The sequence below is a fragment of the Daktulosphaira vitifoliae genome, unplaced genomic scaffold, assembly GCF_025091365.1.
Source record: "Daktulosphaira vitifoliae isolate Bord-2020 unplaced genomic scaffold, ASM2509136v1 Scaffold_1, whole genome shotgun sequence".
Classification (NCBI taxonomy): domain Eukaryota; kingdom Metazoa; phylum Arthropoda; class Insecta; order Hemiptera; family Phylloxeridae; genus Daktulosphaira; species Daktulosphaira vitifoliae.
Genome location: NW_026099572.1, coordinates 64,993,410 through 65,008,227, shown reverse-complemented (window position 1 = coordinate 65,008,227; position 14,818 = coordinate 64,993,410). Strand labels below are relative to the sequence as shown.

General features: G+C 24.9%; 3 protein-coding genes across 4 annotated transcripts; 1 reads left to right on the top strand and 2 right to left on the bottom strand.

Annotated features, from left to right (window-relative positions):
* Positions 1-2,531: 2,531 nt before the first annotated feature.
* On the bottom strand, positions 2,532-2,794 carry LOC126896065 (uncharacterized). The gene has a single exon (XM_050668511.1). It carries the CDS (start codon positions 2,792-2,794, stop codon positions 2,612-2,614), a length of 183 nt encoding a protein of 60 aa, XP_050524468.1. The 3' UTR covers positions 2,532-2,611.
* A 7-nt stretch (positions 2,795-2,801) lies between these two features.
* On the bottom strand, positions 2,802-3,774 carry LOC126896064 (39S ribosomal protein L53, mitochondrial). Its single transcript, XM_050668510.1, has 3 exons — positions 3,535-3,774; positions 3,040-3,152; positions 2,802-2,947 (listed from the first exon to the last, which is right to left on the bottom strand). The coding sequence occupies exons 1-3, from the start codon at positions 3,678-3,680 to the stop codon at positions 2,802-2,804; spliced, it is 405 nt and encodes a 134-aa protein (XP_050524467.1). The 5' UTR covers positions 3,681-3,774.
* Positions 3,028-11,406, top strand: LOC126896063 (protein argonaute-2). 2 transcript variants are annotated; one of them, XM_050668507.1, is made up of 19 exons: positions 3,028-3,154; positions 3,214-3,346; positions 5,579-5,683; positions 5,833-6,113; positions 6,181-6,312; positions 6,383-6,557; positions 6,625-6,847; positions 6,952-7,099; positions 7,164-7,421; positions 7,851-8,005; positions 8,103-8,173; positions 8,586-8,699; positions 8,763-8,929; positions 9,027-9,211; positions 9,276-9,372; positions 9,784-9,890; positions 9,972-10,101; positions 10,222-10,421; positions 10,491-11,406. In XM_050668507.1, exons 2-19 carry the CDS (start codon positions 3,241-3,243, stop codon positions 10,597-10,599), a joined length of 2,763 nt encoding a protein of 920 aa, XP_050524464.1. In that variant the 5' UTR covers positions 3,028-3,154; positions 3,214-3,240; the 3' UTR covers positions 10,600-11,406. The 2 variants fall into 2 exon arrangements, with proteins under 2 accessions (XP_050524464.1, XP_050524465.1); XM_050668508.1 differs by lacking the exons at positions 3,028-3,154; positions 3,214-3,346 and adding an exon at positions 3,915-4,138.
* Positions 11,407-14,818: the final 3,412 nt, after the last annotated feature.

The window sequence follows — 14,818 nt, the reverse complement described above, 5'->3', positions numbered from 1 at the left end:
CATTTTCAACTTCTTCATTATTTTCTAATTTATTTCTAATATACTAATTTTTCAATTATTTGATACATTTTTAATTTCCGTTGATTACTATAGAAGTATTATCTCATTAATACATTGTAGACAATCCATAAAATTGAACAAAAATATTCTAGTTTAAATAATGATTATTTGAAAGAAATGTTTTACTAATTAAAAGAAAAAATATTAACCCCATTAAATATTCAAGTGTTTTTATAAATAAAAAATTTTAATTACTATGCAGTATAAATTGGGTATTCGGAGTGTGTCATATTCAGTGATTCTTACTGATTCTGGATCCTGATATATTAATCTCCATTTATGGTAAAACATGTGAAACTCATATAACTTGTATAACTGTTAATAATTTATCATTAAAAAAAAAAAAAATGGTCAAGTTCCATATAAGATAATAGTTTTTGTACTTTTAATATTTTAGGGATGTGTAAATATTAAGTTTTATGAACTTAAGACTATTGTAGTCAATGAATTATTATGCCTAGAGTAGTGAAACAAAGAACTTGAGATCCATTGGGACCAGTCATAAATAAAGGCCCTTTTATAAAATCCTTTTCATTATACACTTTTTTGTGTCATGGTTATATTTTTATATGTTATAAATATAAATGTGTTTTTAACATCAAGAATTTATATATTATCTAATTAAATTTAGACTCGTTTAGATACATAATTAATGACAAGATTTATATTTTATTGAACAAATTTTAGACCAAGCATGTAATCAAAAAATTTTTACTGGAAGGTTTAACAATTTTAGTCCCTTTATGATGTATGAATTGCTTTCATGAAACATTTGTGAAGATTACTTTATACACTACCTTTGGTGGGTGGTATTGATAAAATACCAGTATAAATCTTACTAAACTTGATTTTTTTCCGTTGTGATCAAAACCTAAAACGTTTCGTTTCTTATACAAAAATAATTATATTTTGCAATTGAACTATTTTCTTGTAGCTTCAGCTATTTGATGTAATCTAGTATATTGTTTTCTTTAGTAGTTACAGTATTATGTGTTATGGCCAAGAGCATCTACAGAAATTTTTCATGGGGAGCAAAATATTTTTTTTTAGCGTTTGTTCAACAGACCCAATGTTGATTAAATGGGGGTGATATGGGTTCTTGGCCAGGGAACCATGCCTTTTTAGGGGGGCCTTACTATAGGTACAAAAAGAATGATTTTAGCTCCCTCAGTTAACGAATCAGTTTCCAAAAAAATTATGTATGTTGTCATATATATATATATATACACATAAATATATAGTGTTTTTAAAGAGATAATTGTTAAAAGTGTTATTCTAATAGGCACCTATGGCCTCGCAGAAAAAAAGTTATAAATATAATATAGTTTAATAAAAATAAAATTTTTTTTTTAAATTTAAAAACATTGTAAAATACACAATTATAAAAATTGACCAACAAAAAAATGAATGGAGACAACTGCCTATTTTTCTTCCATGATTATATTTTAATAAAGGTGTAAAATATAATTTCATGAAATAAGTTTATTGGGACATTAAAGAAATTTTAAAATAAATAGTTTAAAAAAAGAAATGTTATTTAATATTAAGATGTGTTAACTAAGTATCTAGTTAATTTGTATAAATTTTTTTTTTAATTGATTAAAAATTTAATTTGTTTATACTTTTTTGCTTAGCCAATTCTTAATATTTGGTTATAATTATATAAACTCAATACTTATTCGAGGGTGGATCGAGACATGATGGCTTAGTTTCCAGAGTACTTCTCCAGAAATTTGAAATTTTTTTCTAAAATTACATAGTGATGATACAATTATTTTTTTTCTAGAGGATAATGATAAATTCTTATTATATTCCTTTCCTCCAAGATAAAATACTATTTTCAGTTATAAATTAGATTTTGTCTAGGTGTAACTTTATTAAATATTCAATTAATACGTCAAAAAACTGTTCAATAATTTATTTTTACTTAGTACATTAATAAATATACTCTTAAAATTTTTTTTTTTTTATTGGTTATTGGAAAAGTGCAGTTATCTATAGAACTCAAAAATTCAATTTAAATAAAGTTACGTGTCTTATATAAACTATCTAGACCCCATGATGTACTAGAATGATTATGATATACTATAAGTAGTGTAGAGTGTTTTGGATAGTATGTATATCCATACATTTTTATAAAATATTCATTGAATTGCTCTTGTGCAAATTATGCTTATATATTTGTTGTAATTTGTTAATTTTATATTTTAAGAAATCACTTATATATTTATGATGTTTTTTTTTCATATAACATGATATTTACAAACAAAGATAGTATTTTTGAGATTCATTGTCAAAGTTACATTATAAGTTATGTTTATTAATATTATATGTAATGTTGTAAATCAAAATAATATTAAAGAAATTTACAAAATTAAATCAAATATGCAAGACTTAATTTGTTAGTTATATGTTACATTTATTTATTTATTTTAAGAAAAAATTAGAATTAACAAAAATAAACTACAAGATTTAAAATCTCATTGACATAGTTTTATATTATGTTAAATTATAATAGTTAATAAAGACTAACAAATAATTTTCTGTTCAATTACCAGTCTACAGGTTGTAATTTGATAAATTTTGATAAAATGTAAACAACTATTAATGTAAATGTTACAAAACATATCACAAATAAATACCAGGATTCTTCATCAAATACGTCAGTGAAAGCGGGCAGTTGATTATAGAAATTATTGATAATGGTTGTAGTATAATGTTCTTTCTTTGCCATTTTTTATTTAACGTTTTTTCTTATCTGCTTTTGTAACTGCAGTATCTACTACTTCTTCCTGGGGGGCTAGTGGTGTAATATGTTTATTAAACTGTTGTAATATCTCTAAAGTTGTTAAGTTATTACACTTGAATAAAATAGATTCACCATTAGCTAAAAATTAAGTTTTTTTAGGTTTTAAAATTCAAAATAATTTTAACAGTTATATTGGTTTGTGTGTGTTAGATGCCATAATAATATCTTACTTAAAGTTACATCGATTGTTGGTTCACTTCGATCATTTACAACTTGATTTCTAACTATGCATGAAGGATTTGTATTGATTACTTTAGGTGACAAAAAGTAGTACATAAAATTTCTGTAAGAATTCACAATTTTAAATGAAATGTAAAATTTACTAAATCAAGAATTTTTTTCAGGTGACTAGATTCTAATAAGTAAATACTATGGAAGCAAATCCTAATTTTATAGTACCTCCAGATTTATGTCAAGAACCAATTACTTACAAATCTGTTTACGAAAATATAAATGGGCATTGCAATGGAAATAAATGTAAGTAATAATAATATATATAAAAAAATTAAAATTCTTTAAATATAAGAGAACTAAGATGTACAGAGAAAAATTAAATAGCTAATTATAAAATATAAAAAATTTAATATGGATTATTTTATAAAAAAAATAAATCTCCCAATTTTATTTAGTAAATGTATTAAACTGATTGTTGGTTTTGTATTTACCTGACAGTAACTGCATTTTGACTAAAAGGATCAAATTTGACAGACACCTTTTTTATTGGTTTGAGATTTAATAGAAGAGTTTGTTTCCTAATTGCGCTTACAACGCCAGCAGACTTAGATTTTGAACCAGAAAAAGCTAAAGACATAGTAACAACATGAATAAAGTAATGTTTTTCTGGAAACTAATCAATAAAATCACCCGTCCAACATAAAATTTGCCCTAAACCGTAACCGCTACTGAGTTATATCAATAATATATTACTTTGGTATTTGGTTGTGTTATTACGACTTACCATTAATTTTTAGTAACTCCAGTTGTGGTAACTGATGTTTACCAACGTTGCGGTAGCTATCCGCCATTTGCATCGATAGAATAAACGAGAAAAAAATTAGTTGGGCAACACTGGTCGCGGGGTTTGGATCTACGTGTTGTTGTTGTGGTTGTTTAATTTTAATCAGCCTTTGGGCATTTATTTTTTAATTTCCAAAAAATGTATTCGAAAAGTTGATCTATTATCTAACACCGTCGTTGAAACGGATCATATTTAGAAATAAGTACGCAAATAGGCCAAGACGGAATCAATTATGTATCCCGTTGGGCAACGTGAGTACACGAACTATGCTTTAAAGCTTTATATTTGATCAACAGAGGCAATGACCTCCATTCCTAGAATATCGGTTTGATCATTATCAATTTACATGAAAGTTTGTTTCTAAAGTCTTAAAGTCCTTTTATAATGAAAAATTATTTTAAATTAGATAAAAATAATTTTGACTGTTCAACATTTTTTTAAAGATTTCATAAATGTGACTGGAATTGACTATTTTCCATGATGCCGCGCTGACATTTATGCCGATAGGAACTCGGAATTATAATTTATTTTATAATATGTTAAGTCTGTATTTAACACAACATATTAGTATATTCAAAGATTAAAACCTCTCTGAGTTTGTGTAATTTTTTTATAATTTTCTTAGTTCATGTGGAAATTAACTATTAACTAGATAATTAATTCTTCATTATATGTTTTATTTTTCAGTACTACACTGATCCATTTTGTGTCATTGTTATAAAAATGTATAAATTATGATTATTATTCTAAATCTTTGTCAATTTTTTTAATTTAAAAGTCCTACTTTTTATAGGCTTTATTGTATGTGTTATATGTTATGAATCTGGACTTCAGTCTAGTTTTTCTATATCTATTTTCTTGTCTAATATCTATCTATACATACTTTCTTAATGTAATAATTTATGTTAATTGTATAATTCAAGTATTTTTCATGCTTAATAAGTCCTTAATAAATCGATAATTATGTAACTATTATACTGAGTGTTCAGTAAGTAAGGAAACAGGTAAATTGTTATAAACAATAAGAACAATAGAAACCATTTTCCTTACTTCCTGAACACCTATATAAGCTAAACCCAAATCTTGAGTTACTTTTATTATAACAAGTCCAAGATTTTATTTAAAAACTAAAATTACTTGACTGAGTTGTCTATAGATCATTTATTTTTAATTAATGAGTTATAATATTGAATCATATAATAATATAATCTTCTTCTTCTTCCTCCTCGCTTAATCCCAACTTCTTGGGGTCGGCCACATATAATAATATAATGATATAAAAAATTAATGAAAGTTATTTTGTGTTAGAAAATAAATATTTTAATTTGTTCTACTATAAAATTTTGTTTTTGAAACTTCTAATTTTCGATCCCTTTCTCATTAATATATAGTTTATTGGTTGTATTTTATATTGTAGTTTAATGGGAAAATAAGTTTTATATTTATTGTTCCAAATAAACTCTTTGTAAAATTAAATCATTATATTAATTTTCACTAATAAATTTTTTTTTTTTGTTAAGGTTTAAAATTAAACAAAAAAAAACAAATCAATTATAATTGATTTTATAATTCTATAAAATTGTTATTTCAATGATATAAATGTTTCTTAACCTTATTTTTACATATGTTATCACAATATATTGTACCTTTTTGATAAATAGTATTTATATATATTCATTTCTATTTTATAGCACCGGCTCCTCCTGTGGCTGCACCAGTACCAGTAGGTGTTCCTGGAGCAATGGGAATTCAACCTCAAGCTCCTGCTTTACAACCTCAATTAGTTGATGTACCAGGTGAAGTAAACACATTTAATTAGTAGTTTTCCTCTAACCTAACAACTTTCATAGACTAATTTATTATCATTTTAAAATTTTATCCTTTATGTTAATTTTTTATTAACATAAAGTGATTGTTATATGTAATAGTGTTAAAATTTTTATAGTTTTTAATTGTCCCCGTCGTCCTAATTTGGGACGGGAAGGACGCCCTATTGTACTACGAGCTAATCATTTCCAAATATCGATGCCCCGTGGCTATGTACATCATTATGATATTAATATTCAACCTGATAAGTGCCCACGAAAAGTGAACCGTGAAATTATTGAAACAATGGTTCATGCTTACAGCAAACTTTTTGGTAACTTAAGACCAGTGTTTGATGGACGCAATAATTTATATACTAGAGATCCTTTACCTATAGGAAATGATCGAATGGAGTTAGAAGTATGTAACATAAGATTTAAATAACCTTAGTTCAATAAAATAATTTATATATATAATTTATTGTAAGGTTACTTTACCTGGTGAAGGCAAAGATAGGGTTTTTCGTGTTAATATAAAATGGTTAGCTCAAGTGTCTTTATTTGCATTAGAAGAAGCTCTTGAAGGTCGTACTAGACAAATACCTTATGATGCTATTTTAGTAAGTTAAAATATTATTTGATATTGAAAAATAGCATGCTTTAATTCATTTTATTTTTATAAATGATTAGGCTTTAGATGTTGTTATGAGACATCTACCTTCAATGACTTATACTCCAGTGGGTCGATCATTTTTTTCTTCACCAGAAGGTTACTATCATCCATTAGGTGGTGGTAGAGAAGTTTGGTTTGGTTTTCACCAGTCAGTTCGGCCTTCACAATGGAAAATGATGCTTAATATTGATGGTAATCCTGTGATATGAACTTTCAATGAAAAATATCTGCTATATTTAAAGTTAAATTAAATTTTTAGTTTCTGCAACTGCCTTTTATAAAGCACAGCCAGTAATTGAGTTTATGTGTGAAGTTTTGGATATAAGAGATATTGGAGAGCAACGAAAACCATTAACTGATTCTCAAAGAGTCAAATTTACAAAAGAAATTAAGGGATTAAAAATTGAAATTACCCACTGTGGTGCAATGCGCAGAAAATACAGAGTATGCAATGTTACCAGGAGACCTGCTCAAATGCAATCGTAAGAGAGTAAAATAAATTAATGATTTAAAAATACTAATTTATTTGTTTAAATCTACTTTTAGTTTAAAATTTAAGTTTAAAATATTTAAAATCAATTTTTAGTTTTCCCTTACAATTAGAAAATGGTCAAACTGTAGAATGTACTGTTGCTAAATATTTCTTGGATAAATATAAGATGAAACTGAGATATCCACATTTGCCCTGTCTTCAAGTTGGCCAAGAACATAAACACACTTATCTTCCTTTGGAAGTAAATTTCTTAATTATTTTTTAATTTTGAAGTAAAATGAGTATTTTATTTTGAAATTTTACAGGTTTGTAATATTGTTGCGGGACAAAGATGTATAAAAAAATTAACTGATATGCAAACATCCACAATGATCAAAGCAACAGCGCGAAGTGCTCCAGATCGTGAACGTGAAATTAATTCTTTAGTCCGTCGTGCAGATTTTAACAATGACTCGTATGTTCAAGAATTTGGTCTTACTATTTCAAACAGCATGATGGAAGTAAGAGGTCGGGTTTTACCTCCTCCTAAATTGCAATATGGTGGTAGAACATTACCTAATCAGGTATGAAATAAAATAATATTTTTACTACGTTTATTTAAGTTCATATGATTTTCCTCTAATTAAATTTTAATGAAAATTAAGATTTTCATTGAAATTTATTAATTACATTGTCCTTTTGTGCCAAAATTATAAGCATGACCTGAACTAAATTTATTAACATTTGATAATAGGTGTATTATTTTGTATAGTAACCTGTCGAGTATTAAACCATAATTTTGATTGATAACTGTTTTTAAAACTGTATATAATTAAACTATATATATTAGCTATATATATATTTAGTTATATATAAATTAAACTTGATTGTCATGTTTTTAATATTTGGTATTTGAATTTTTCTGAAATAATTTATTCAATTTGTATTCATTCATTGTGTGACCTTTTTATTTACTATACATATCATATTAATGTTTTAATGCTTAATATTAGGGAGGATTAAATGTCCAACAAACTAAACAACAAGCATTACCTAATCAAGGTGTTTGGGATATGAGAGGTAAACAATTCTTTACTGGAGTTGAAATCCGTAATTGGGCGATTGCATGTTTTGCACCACAAAGAACTGTTCGTGAGGATGCATTAAGGTAAATATATATACAAAAATAATTTCATTTTTTTTTTTTATTTTTATTTTTTATTTTTTTTTTTTTTAATAAAATTAATTCAAAATTATAATTTTAGAAATTTTACAACCCAACTTCAAAAGATAAGTAGTGATGCAGGAATGCCAATTGTTGGACAGCCTTGTTTTTGTATGTGTAATTTTTATTAAAAAATATCCAACTTATATTGCAACAGCATGTATCTCGAAATTTGAAAAAAATGTCAATAATTTTAATTTTGTAAAAAAATTTTGACAATAATAATAAAAGAATTTTTTTTGAACATTTTTTTTCGTAAATAATTTTTGTGAAACGAATACTTCTGTCAAAAAATCATCTCTATTATTAAAATGTGTGTTAAAAATTCAAATTTGTTTTTGATCGTCCTATAAACCTAGAAAAACAGAGGTATGCACTGTTGCAGTATTACGGCTATATCTTATTATATGTATTTAATTATCACTAGTAAATTATTCTTATAAGATAAGTTTAAATCATTTTATAGATGATCTTGTTAATATACTAGTTTTATATAATTCTTTATAAATTTTAATGTATAAAGGTAAATATGCCACTGGTCCAGATCAAGTTGAACCAATGTTCCGGTATTTAAAATCAACTTTTACTGGCTTACAGCTTGTTGTGGTTGTATTACCTGGAAAAACACCTGTATATGGTAAATTTTACTACAAATAACACTAGTTCTTAACTAACTAATTTTGTGTTATTTGTTATTTAGCGGAAGTTAAAAGAGTAGGGGATACTGTTCTTGGTATGGCTACTCAATGTGTCCAAGCTAAAAATGTTAATAAAACTTCTCCTCAGACTTTATCCAATTTATGTTTGAAAATTAATGTTAAATTAGGAGGCATCAATAGTATTCTTGTACCAAGCATTAGACCCAAAGTATGGTTATTTAACTATTATAAACATTATATATATATATATTATATATATATATATATTATAATACTATTCAAATTAATGTATAACTTTAATGTAGGTTTTCAATGAGCCAGTTATATTTTTGGGTGCAGATGTTACTCATCCTCCAGCTGGAGATAACAAGAAACCATCTATTGCTGCTGTAGTTGGATCAATGGATGCACATCCTAGTCGATATGCAGCAACAGTACGTGTTCAACAACATAGGCAAGAAATAATACAAGAGCTTAGTTCTATGGTCAGGTATGTTGTTGGAAATACTTTTTTATATCATGTGAAAAATTAATTGAATATTTTTAATTTTTAGAGAATTGTTAATTATGTTTTATAAGAGCACTGGTGGATATAAACCACATAGAATTATACTATACCGCGATGGTGTATCTGAAGGACAATTTCCTCATGTATGTATTAATAAGTGATTTTATTTTTTAACTTTGTGGTTGAAAAACAGCTGTACTGGCCAGTTTAGAAAAACCTGAGATGTTGGTTTAGGTTAGAGCATTAGGGTACCATAAATGTATTTTACATGTATAATTTTATGAGTTTCTAAGCCTTGACCTAATGCAAATATCTGCTCCCACTAACATTGTACAGCATGTCCAAAAGACCTGACTAATGGGAAGGCATGCTGTGTTGTGATTTTTAGAGACTATGTGTGCCCGCCTTAAAATAAAGCATAACAGCAATTCTAGGGCTGTCTATAGTATGCCAGTCATAGAATAATAATAATAAAAAGTCATTGTCCATACTAGTCGTAATAATGCCGTGTCACCACTGTGCTAGGTTTTTTTATTTAAAATATGTGCTTTTAGGTTTTACAACATGAATTAACAGCTATACGTGAAGCATGTATTAAATTAGAAGGAGATTACAAACCTGGTATTACTTTTATCATAGTTCAAAAACGTCACCACACTAGGTTTGTATTATTTAGATTATTAAGATTATAATATTTCTACATTTAATATTGATTTTAATATGTATAATAATTTTTATTTAGATTATTCTGTGCTGATAAAAAAGAACAATCTGGTAAATCTGGAAATATACCAGCTGGAACAACAGTTGATGTTGGAATAACTCATCCCACAGAATTTGATTTTTATTTATGCAGTCATCAAGGAATTCAAGTTAGTATTATTATTTTCTGTAATTATTGTTGAAAAATGTTTTGTAAATTATTTTTTCTCTTAGTTTTTTTAATTTTTATTTATTTAGAAGTTTTATTTTATAAAAAAAATTATTTTTAGGGAACCAGTAGGCCAAGTCATTATCATGTATTATGGGATGATAATCATTTTGAATCTGATGAGTTACAATGTTTGACTTATCAATTGTGTCATACTTATGTGAGATGCACTCGTTCTGTATCAATACCCGCCCCAGCATATTATGCTCATCTAGTAGCATTTAGAGCGAGGTATCATTTGGTTGAAAAAGAACATGACAGGTATTATACTACATTATATTCTATTATTTTTAACTGACATGATTTTTTAATACATTGATATTGATTTAGTGGAGAGGGTTCTCACCAATCTGGTTGTAGTGAAGATAGAACACCTGGTGCAATGGCTCGAGCCATTACAGTTCATGCTGACACCAAAAAAGTTATGTACTTTGCTTAAGCAATCAATTAAAAAAAATTTTATCTAAATGATAAATTTAAGGCATCAAAGTCCCACCCGCCAATCATTGCCTATGTAACTAGACCAAATTTTTTTTTTATGTTTACTGACCTCTGACAAATATTTGTATGTATTTTAATTAATTCCCAACTATATCTAGTTCTTAGAAATTTTCCAAAGTTAAATTTGCGTTGTTGCTAGTATTTGTATTGTTACCTATTTTTCTTCTTTTTCTAATTAAAATTAGACATCACTTAATTACTTCCAGTATCTTAGTGCGCAAATTCTAGTCTTAACAGGTTTTTTCGGAATATTGTTTTCGAGTTTCAACCAACGGCAGCAATGAAAAATGCATTCCTCCTTTCAAATTCATGATTATTGTATTATAAAAATGTAATTGTTACAGTTAATTAATTAATGATTATTATTGTTAAGTGTGTATTATAGTCATAGTAATTAGACGTTTGTATTCCAATTTTCCTGCCAACTTAATCTCTACTTATCTGATTTTATTTTCTTTGATACTAGATTTTAAATAATTTTAATTGTGATTATCTCATAATTTTATTTTATTTCTGGTAACCATTCTAATAATTCTTTTTTTTTAATTTAATTTAACCATATATTCTCATTTTCTACGCGGCTCATTAGCTTGAACATAATATTAAGACCAAAAAATTGTGGTACCAATCTCATATTGATATGTTCATTAAATTAGCTTACTATGTAAGCTAGACCAACTAAGGGAAACTTGGATTATTTTAACCCAAATTGAAATCTGTTTAAATGCGTTGCACTTATGTCTGATTTTATTATTAAGGTATTAAATGCCAGAGGAATATTATATTTATTATTATTTTATTATTTAAGTATATTTTCNTATATATATATATATATTTATAATAATCACTAATTGTACCTGATTCTTAGATTGTTGTAATATTAATAAAATTTGATTACTTTGATTTGTTAATGTGATCAAATTAAATGATTTTTTTTTAAATTACCAGTAATTTCTCCATAATGTATGATATATTATTTGGTTGATTGGTACCACAATCGTCCCTCCGATTATAAAATTTGAGTATTAAACATTTAGTATAATACATATATTATATATATTTATTAAATTTTAATTATTTTATATACTTAAAATATATTTATGTAATCATACTTAGAATTAAAATATTGGTTATTGAAATTTTTGTCTATACCTTGTGTTTTATAAGCATTGACAATTTTGCAATACTTTTTAAAACACTTGGTGTTATAAATATTATTTATATTAAACCCTATAGGGAAATAGTTTTAAATAATCGAATAAAATTTATGCTTGTAATCTAATGTTAGTGTTTTCAAGAAAATAATGATCTAAAGTTTTTTTTTTGCAAACAATAATTATACGAGGTATTTGTATCATATTATATTTTAACAAATTTACTGTATATTATAATTTAAGTAATTTGTTTTACATGAAAATTACAAACACTTTGTTTTTTAAAATGTTCGCATTTAAAATAATACTAATTTAATTCAGTTTAAAAAATATGAGTGTATTTCCAGTAGTGTTTGGACACTAAATTATTTATCAGTGTTCTTATCAATACTAAATATAACCCTGTGATTAATTGAAATTAAATTGTTAATTTCTTACTTGTTTTTGTCTTTGAAGAACTTATACTGTAAGTTTCATTATCATATTAACACAATTATACATGAAAATTATTCAAAATTTTGATAAGATATATTTTATTACAACTTGGTAATAAGAAATTTTTTTCTCTAATGAATAGTGAATTATATATAATTAACACGAATAAATACATTTTATTTATAAAATATTAACCTGATTGAATAATTTAAGTGACAACTTTTATAACTTTCTATAAAATTAATATTTTGTTGAATTTTTTTAATAATAATTAATGTATTCTTAGGCTACGTTAAAAACATATATAACGTATAATAGTACAGCATGCATTCAATTTTATTGTCCAATAATCAATTGTACTTTTTTTTTTATCAAAAGAATAACTTTTAATGTTTTAGAGCAGAAAGATAATACTTATTATCGTATTCAGAATACGATTTTTGACATTTCCATTGATAGTTTTAGGGTTCTATCATTCACATATCCTGTAGTCGTACAATATTAACTCAAATATTCTTTTTTTATTAATGGCCGATATTTCTATATTTTTAACGAAAATTTAGATCTAAAATGATACGTAATAATTAATTATTATTATATTATGTGAATATATAAATCAGATAATAAATACTGATCTGTATTGACTTCTTACAATGCAAACCGGTTATTAATGATTTGAAATAACCATTTTTGGGCATCCTGAATGAAAAAGTATTGCATAATGTTATGTCGGTTATTTTCATTTGTAAGTCATAACTCAGAAAGAAATATATGTAAACGTTAACTAAATAACGTTTTTATATGGAGTACAATGAAATTTCGTCTAAATAACTAATTTTCTAATTAAATTCTAGACTACAAAATAAATTAGATGCCGATTCTATTTAAAAACATTTTCTTTCGTCTTCATTAGTCCAAGTCTTGAGATATTTTTTAACAGTTTTTATGCATTATTTATACGATTACATTAATGATCGGACCACACATTTCGAAAAAAAACTGTCCAAATGAATACTTTGGGTAGGAATTTAGATAACTTTATTTTTCAGAGTAGGCATGTACCTTTTAATCAAAGGGTTTATATAAAAGCAATTAATCAAAATTCTTTTTGTATAATAAAATAATATTAAAATCAAAAATATTCAACTTTAGCCGTGCATAATAGATGATTCATGTTTGTTTTACAGTACTTGAAACAGCAATTCGTATTGTTAATCATTATATTAATATCGATATTGTGGAGTAGGATATTTTTCAGAGATAATTGTTTTATTATTTTAATTGAAAAAACTGGATACCAATTAATCATATTAAACTAATACATATTTTTAAATTTTATTATGGCTTTTTAATACAAAAATTAAAATAACAATTCAATAATATTTAAATTAAATCACAAAATTATGATGGAAGAAAACTGTATAGTTAATTATAAGACATGAAGTATCAAAAGAGAATAATATAATACAATATATATATATATATATTATTTTATTATGATACTTATATATATATATATATTATTTTATTATGATACTTATATATATATATAAATATACATAATCAATTATTTAATTGTGCATTAGTACAATGTAAATGTCTTTTCCTTAAACTTTTAATGGCTTACAAAATAATAAGCCTTTTGAGTTTTGGAAGCAATTTTTGATAAATATGAAAGTTTAATAAATTATTTATCTTTAGTTTTAGCAAAAAATATTTATCACGGTACTCTAACTACTATAAGAGTAAAATAGTATTATATTTAAAAAAAATATTAAAATTTAAATGGATGTGAAAAATTATAAAAATTTCATATTTTTTACAATTAATGTGTAGAGTTTGTATAAAATATTACAATTGTATAAAATGGAAGTATAAAATAAGACTAAAAATGTTATAACATTATCATAACTTTATTTATATAATAAAATGACTGAATAAAAGTGGCACATTAGTAACTTTTATACTTTACAATGTAAGTAAGAAAAAAATTAGGATTTAAAATAAATAGCAAGAGTTAAAAGATAATTAAGATTATCTTTTAAAAATATCTACGTATGCACTAACATTGTGAATCATGAGACATAACATAAATGACCATAAGACAACAAAAACTTGAAAAACTAATAAAAACAAACGTTAATATTATTTAATGGAAATCAGTACTTAAGTTATTATAAATAGACATTCAAGAATTACATTAAAAATAAATAATAATAAAAAATTATTACAATAATGTATTAACAAATCAATAGTACTATAAATTATCAATAACACAATTTTAGCCTTGGGTTTAAATTGTAAATGTATTTTGAAAATACAACAGAATAAAATATAATACCAATATGGGTTGTTAATAAAAAATTTATATATTTAGTTGTGAGTTGTATGATGTGATTTGATTGATGACGCAAGTACTGTTAATTATTGGTAACTTTTGTCATGTATGTTAGTATTTTAAAATATTCAATATATTTTTTGAAATATTTATTTGTATTTTAAAATCATAAAGCACTTTTTTGTTTTAAGAATTTAAAATACAGCTGTTAATGAAATTTTAACAGTTAG

What these genes read in the sequence shown, in the direction of transcription:
- LOC126896063 (XM_050668507.1), top strand. Translation starts at nt 3,241, where the DNA reads ATGGAAGCAAATCCTAATTTTATAGTACCTCCAGATTTATGTCAAGAA. An exon ending in ATGATCGAATGGAGTTAGAA is followed by an intron (nt 6,114 to 6,180) that starts GTATGTAACATA and finishes ATTTATTGTAAG; the next exon opens with GTTACTTTACCTGGTGAAGG. An exon ending in TACCAAGCATTAGACCCAAA is followed by an intron (nt 8,930 to 9,026) that starts GTATGGTTATTT and finishes ACTTTAATGTAG; the next exon opens with GTTTTCAATGAGCCAGTTAT.
- LOC126896064 (XM_050668510.1), bottom strand. Translation starts at nt 3,680, where the DNA reads ATGTCTTTAGCTTTTTCTGGTTCAAAATCTAAGTCTGCTGGCGTTGTA. An exon ending in CAAAATGCAGTTACTGTCAG is followed by an intron (nt 3,153 to 3,534) that starts GTAAATACAAAA and finishes GAATTCTTACAG; the next exon opens with AAATTTTATGTACTACTTTT. An exon ending in AACAATCGATGTAACTTTAA is followed by an intron (nt 2,948 to 3,039) that starts GTAAGATATTAT and finishes CTTAATTTTTAG; the next exon opens with CTAATGGTGAATCTATTTTA.
- LOC126896065 (XM_050668511.1), bottom strand. Translation starts at nt 2,794, where the DNA reads ATGGCAAAGAAAGAACATTATACTACAACCATTATCAATAATTTCTAT.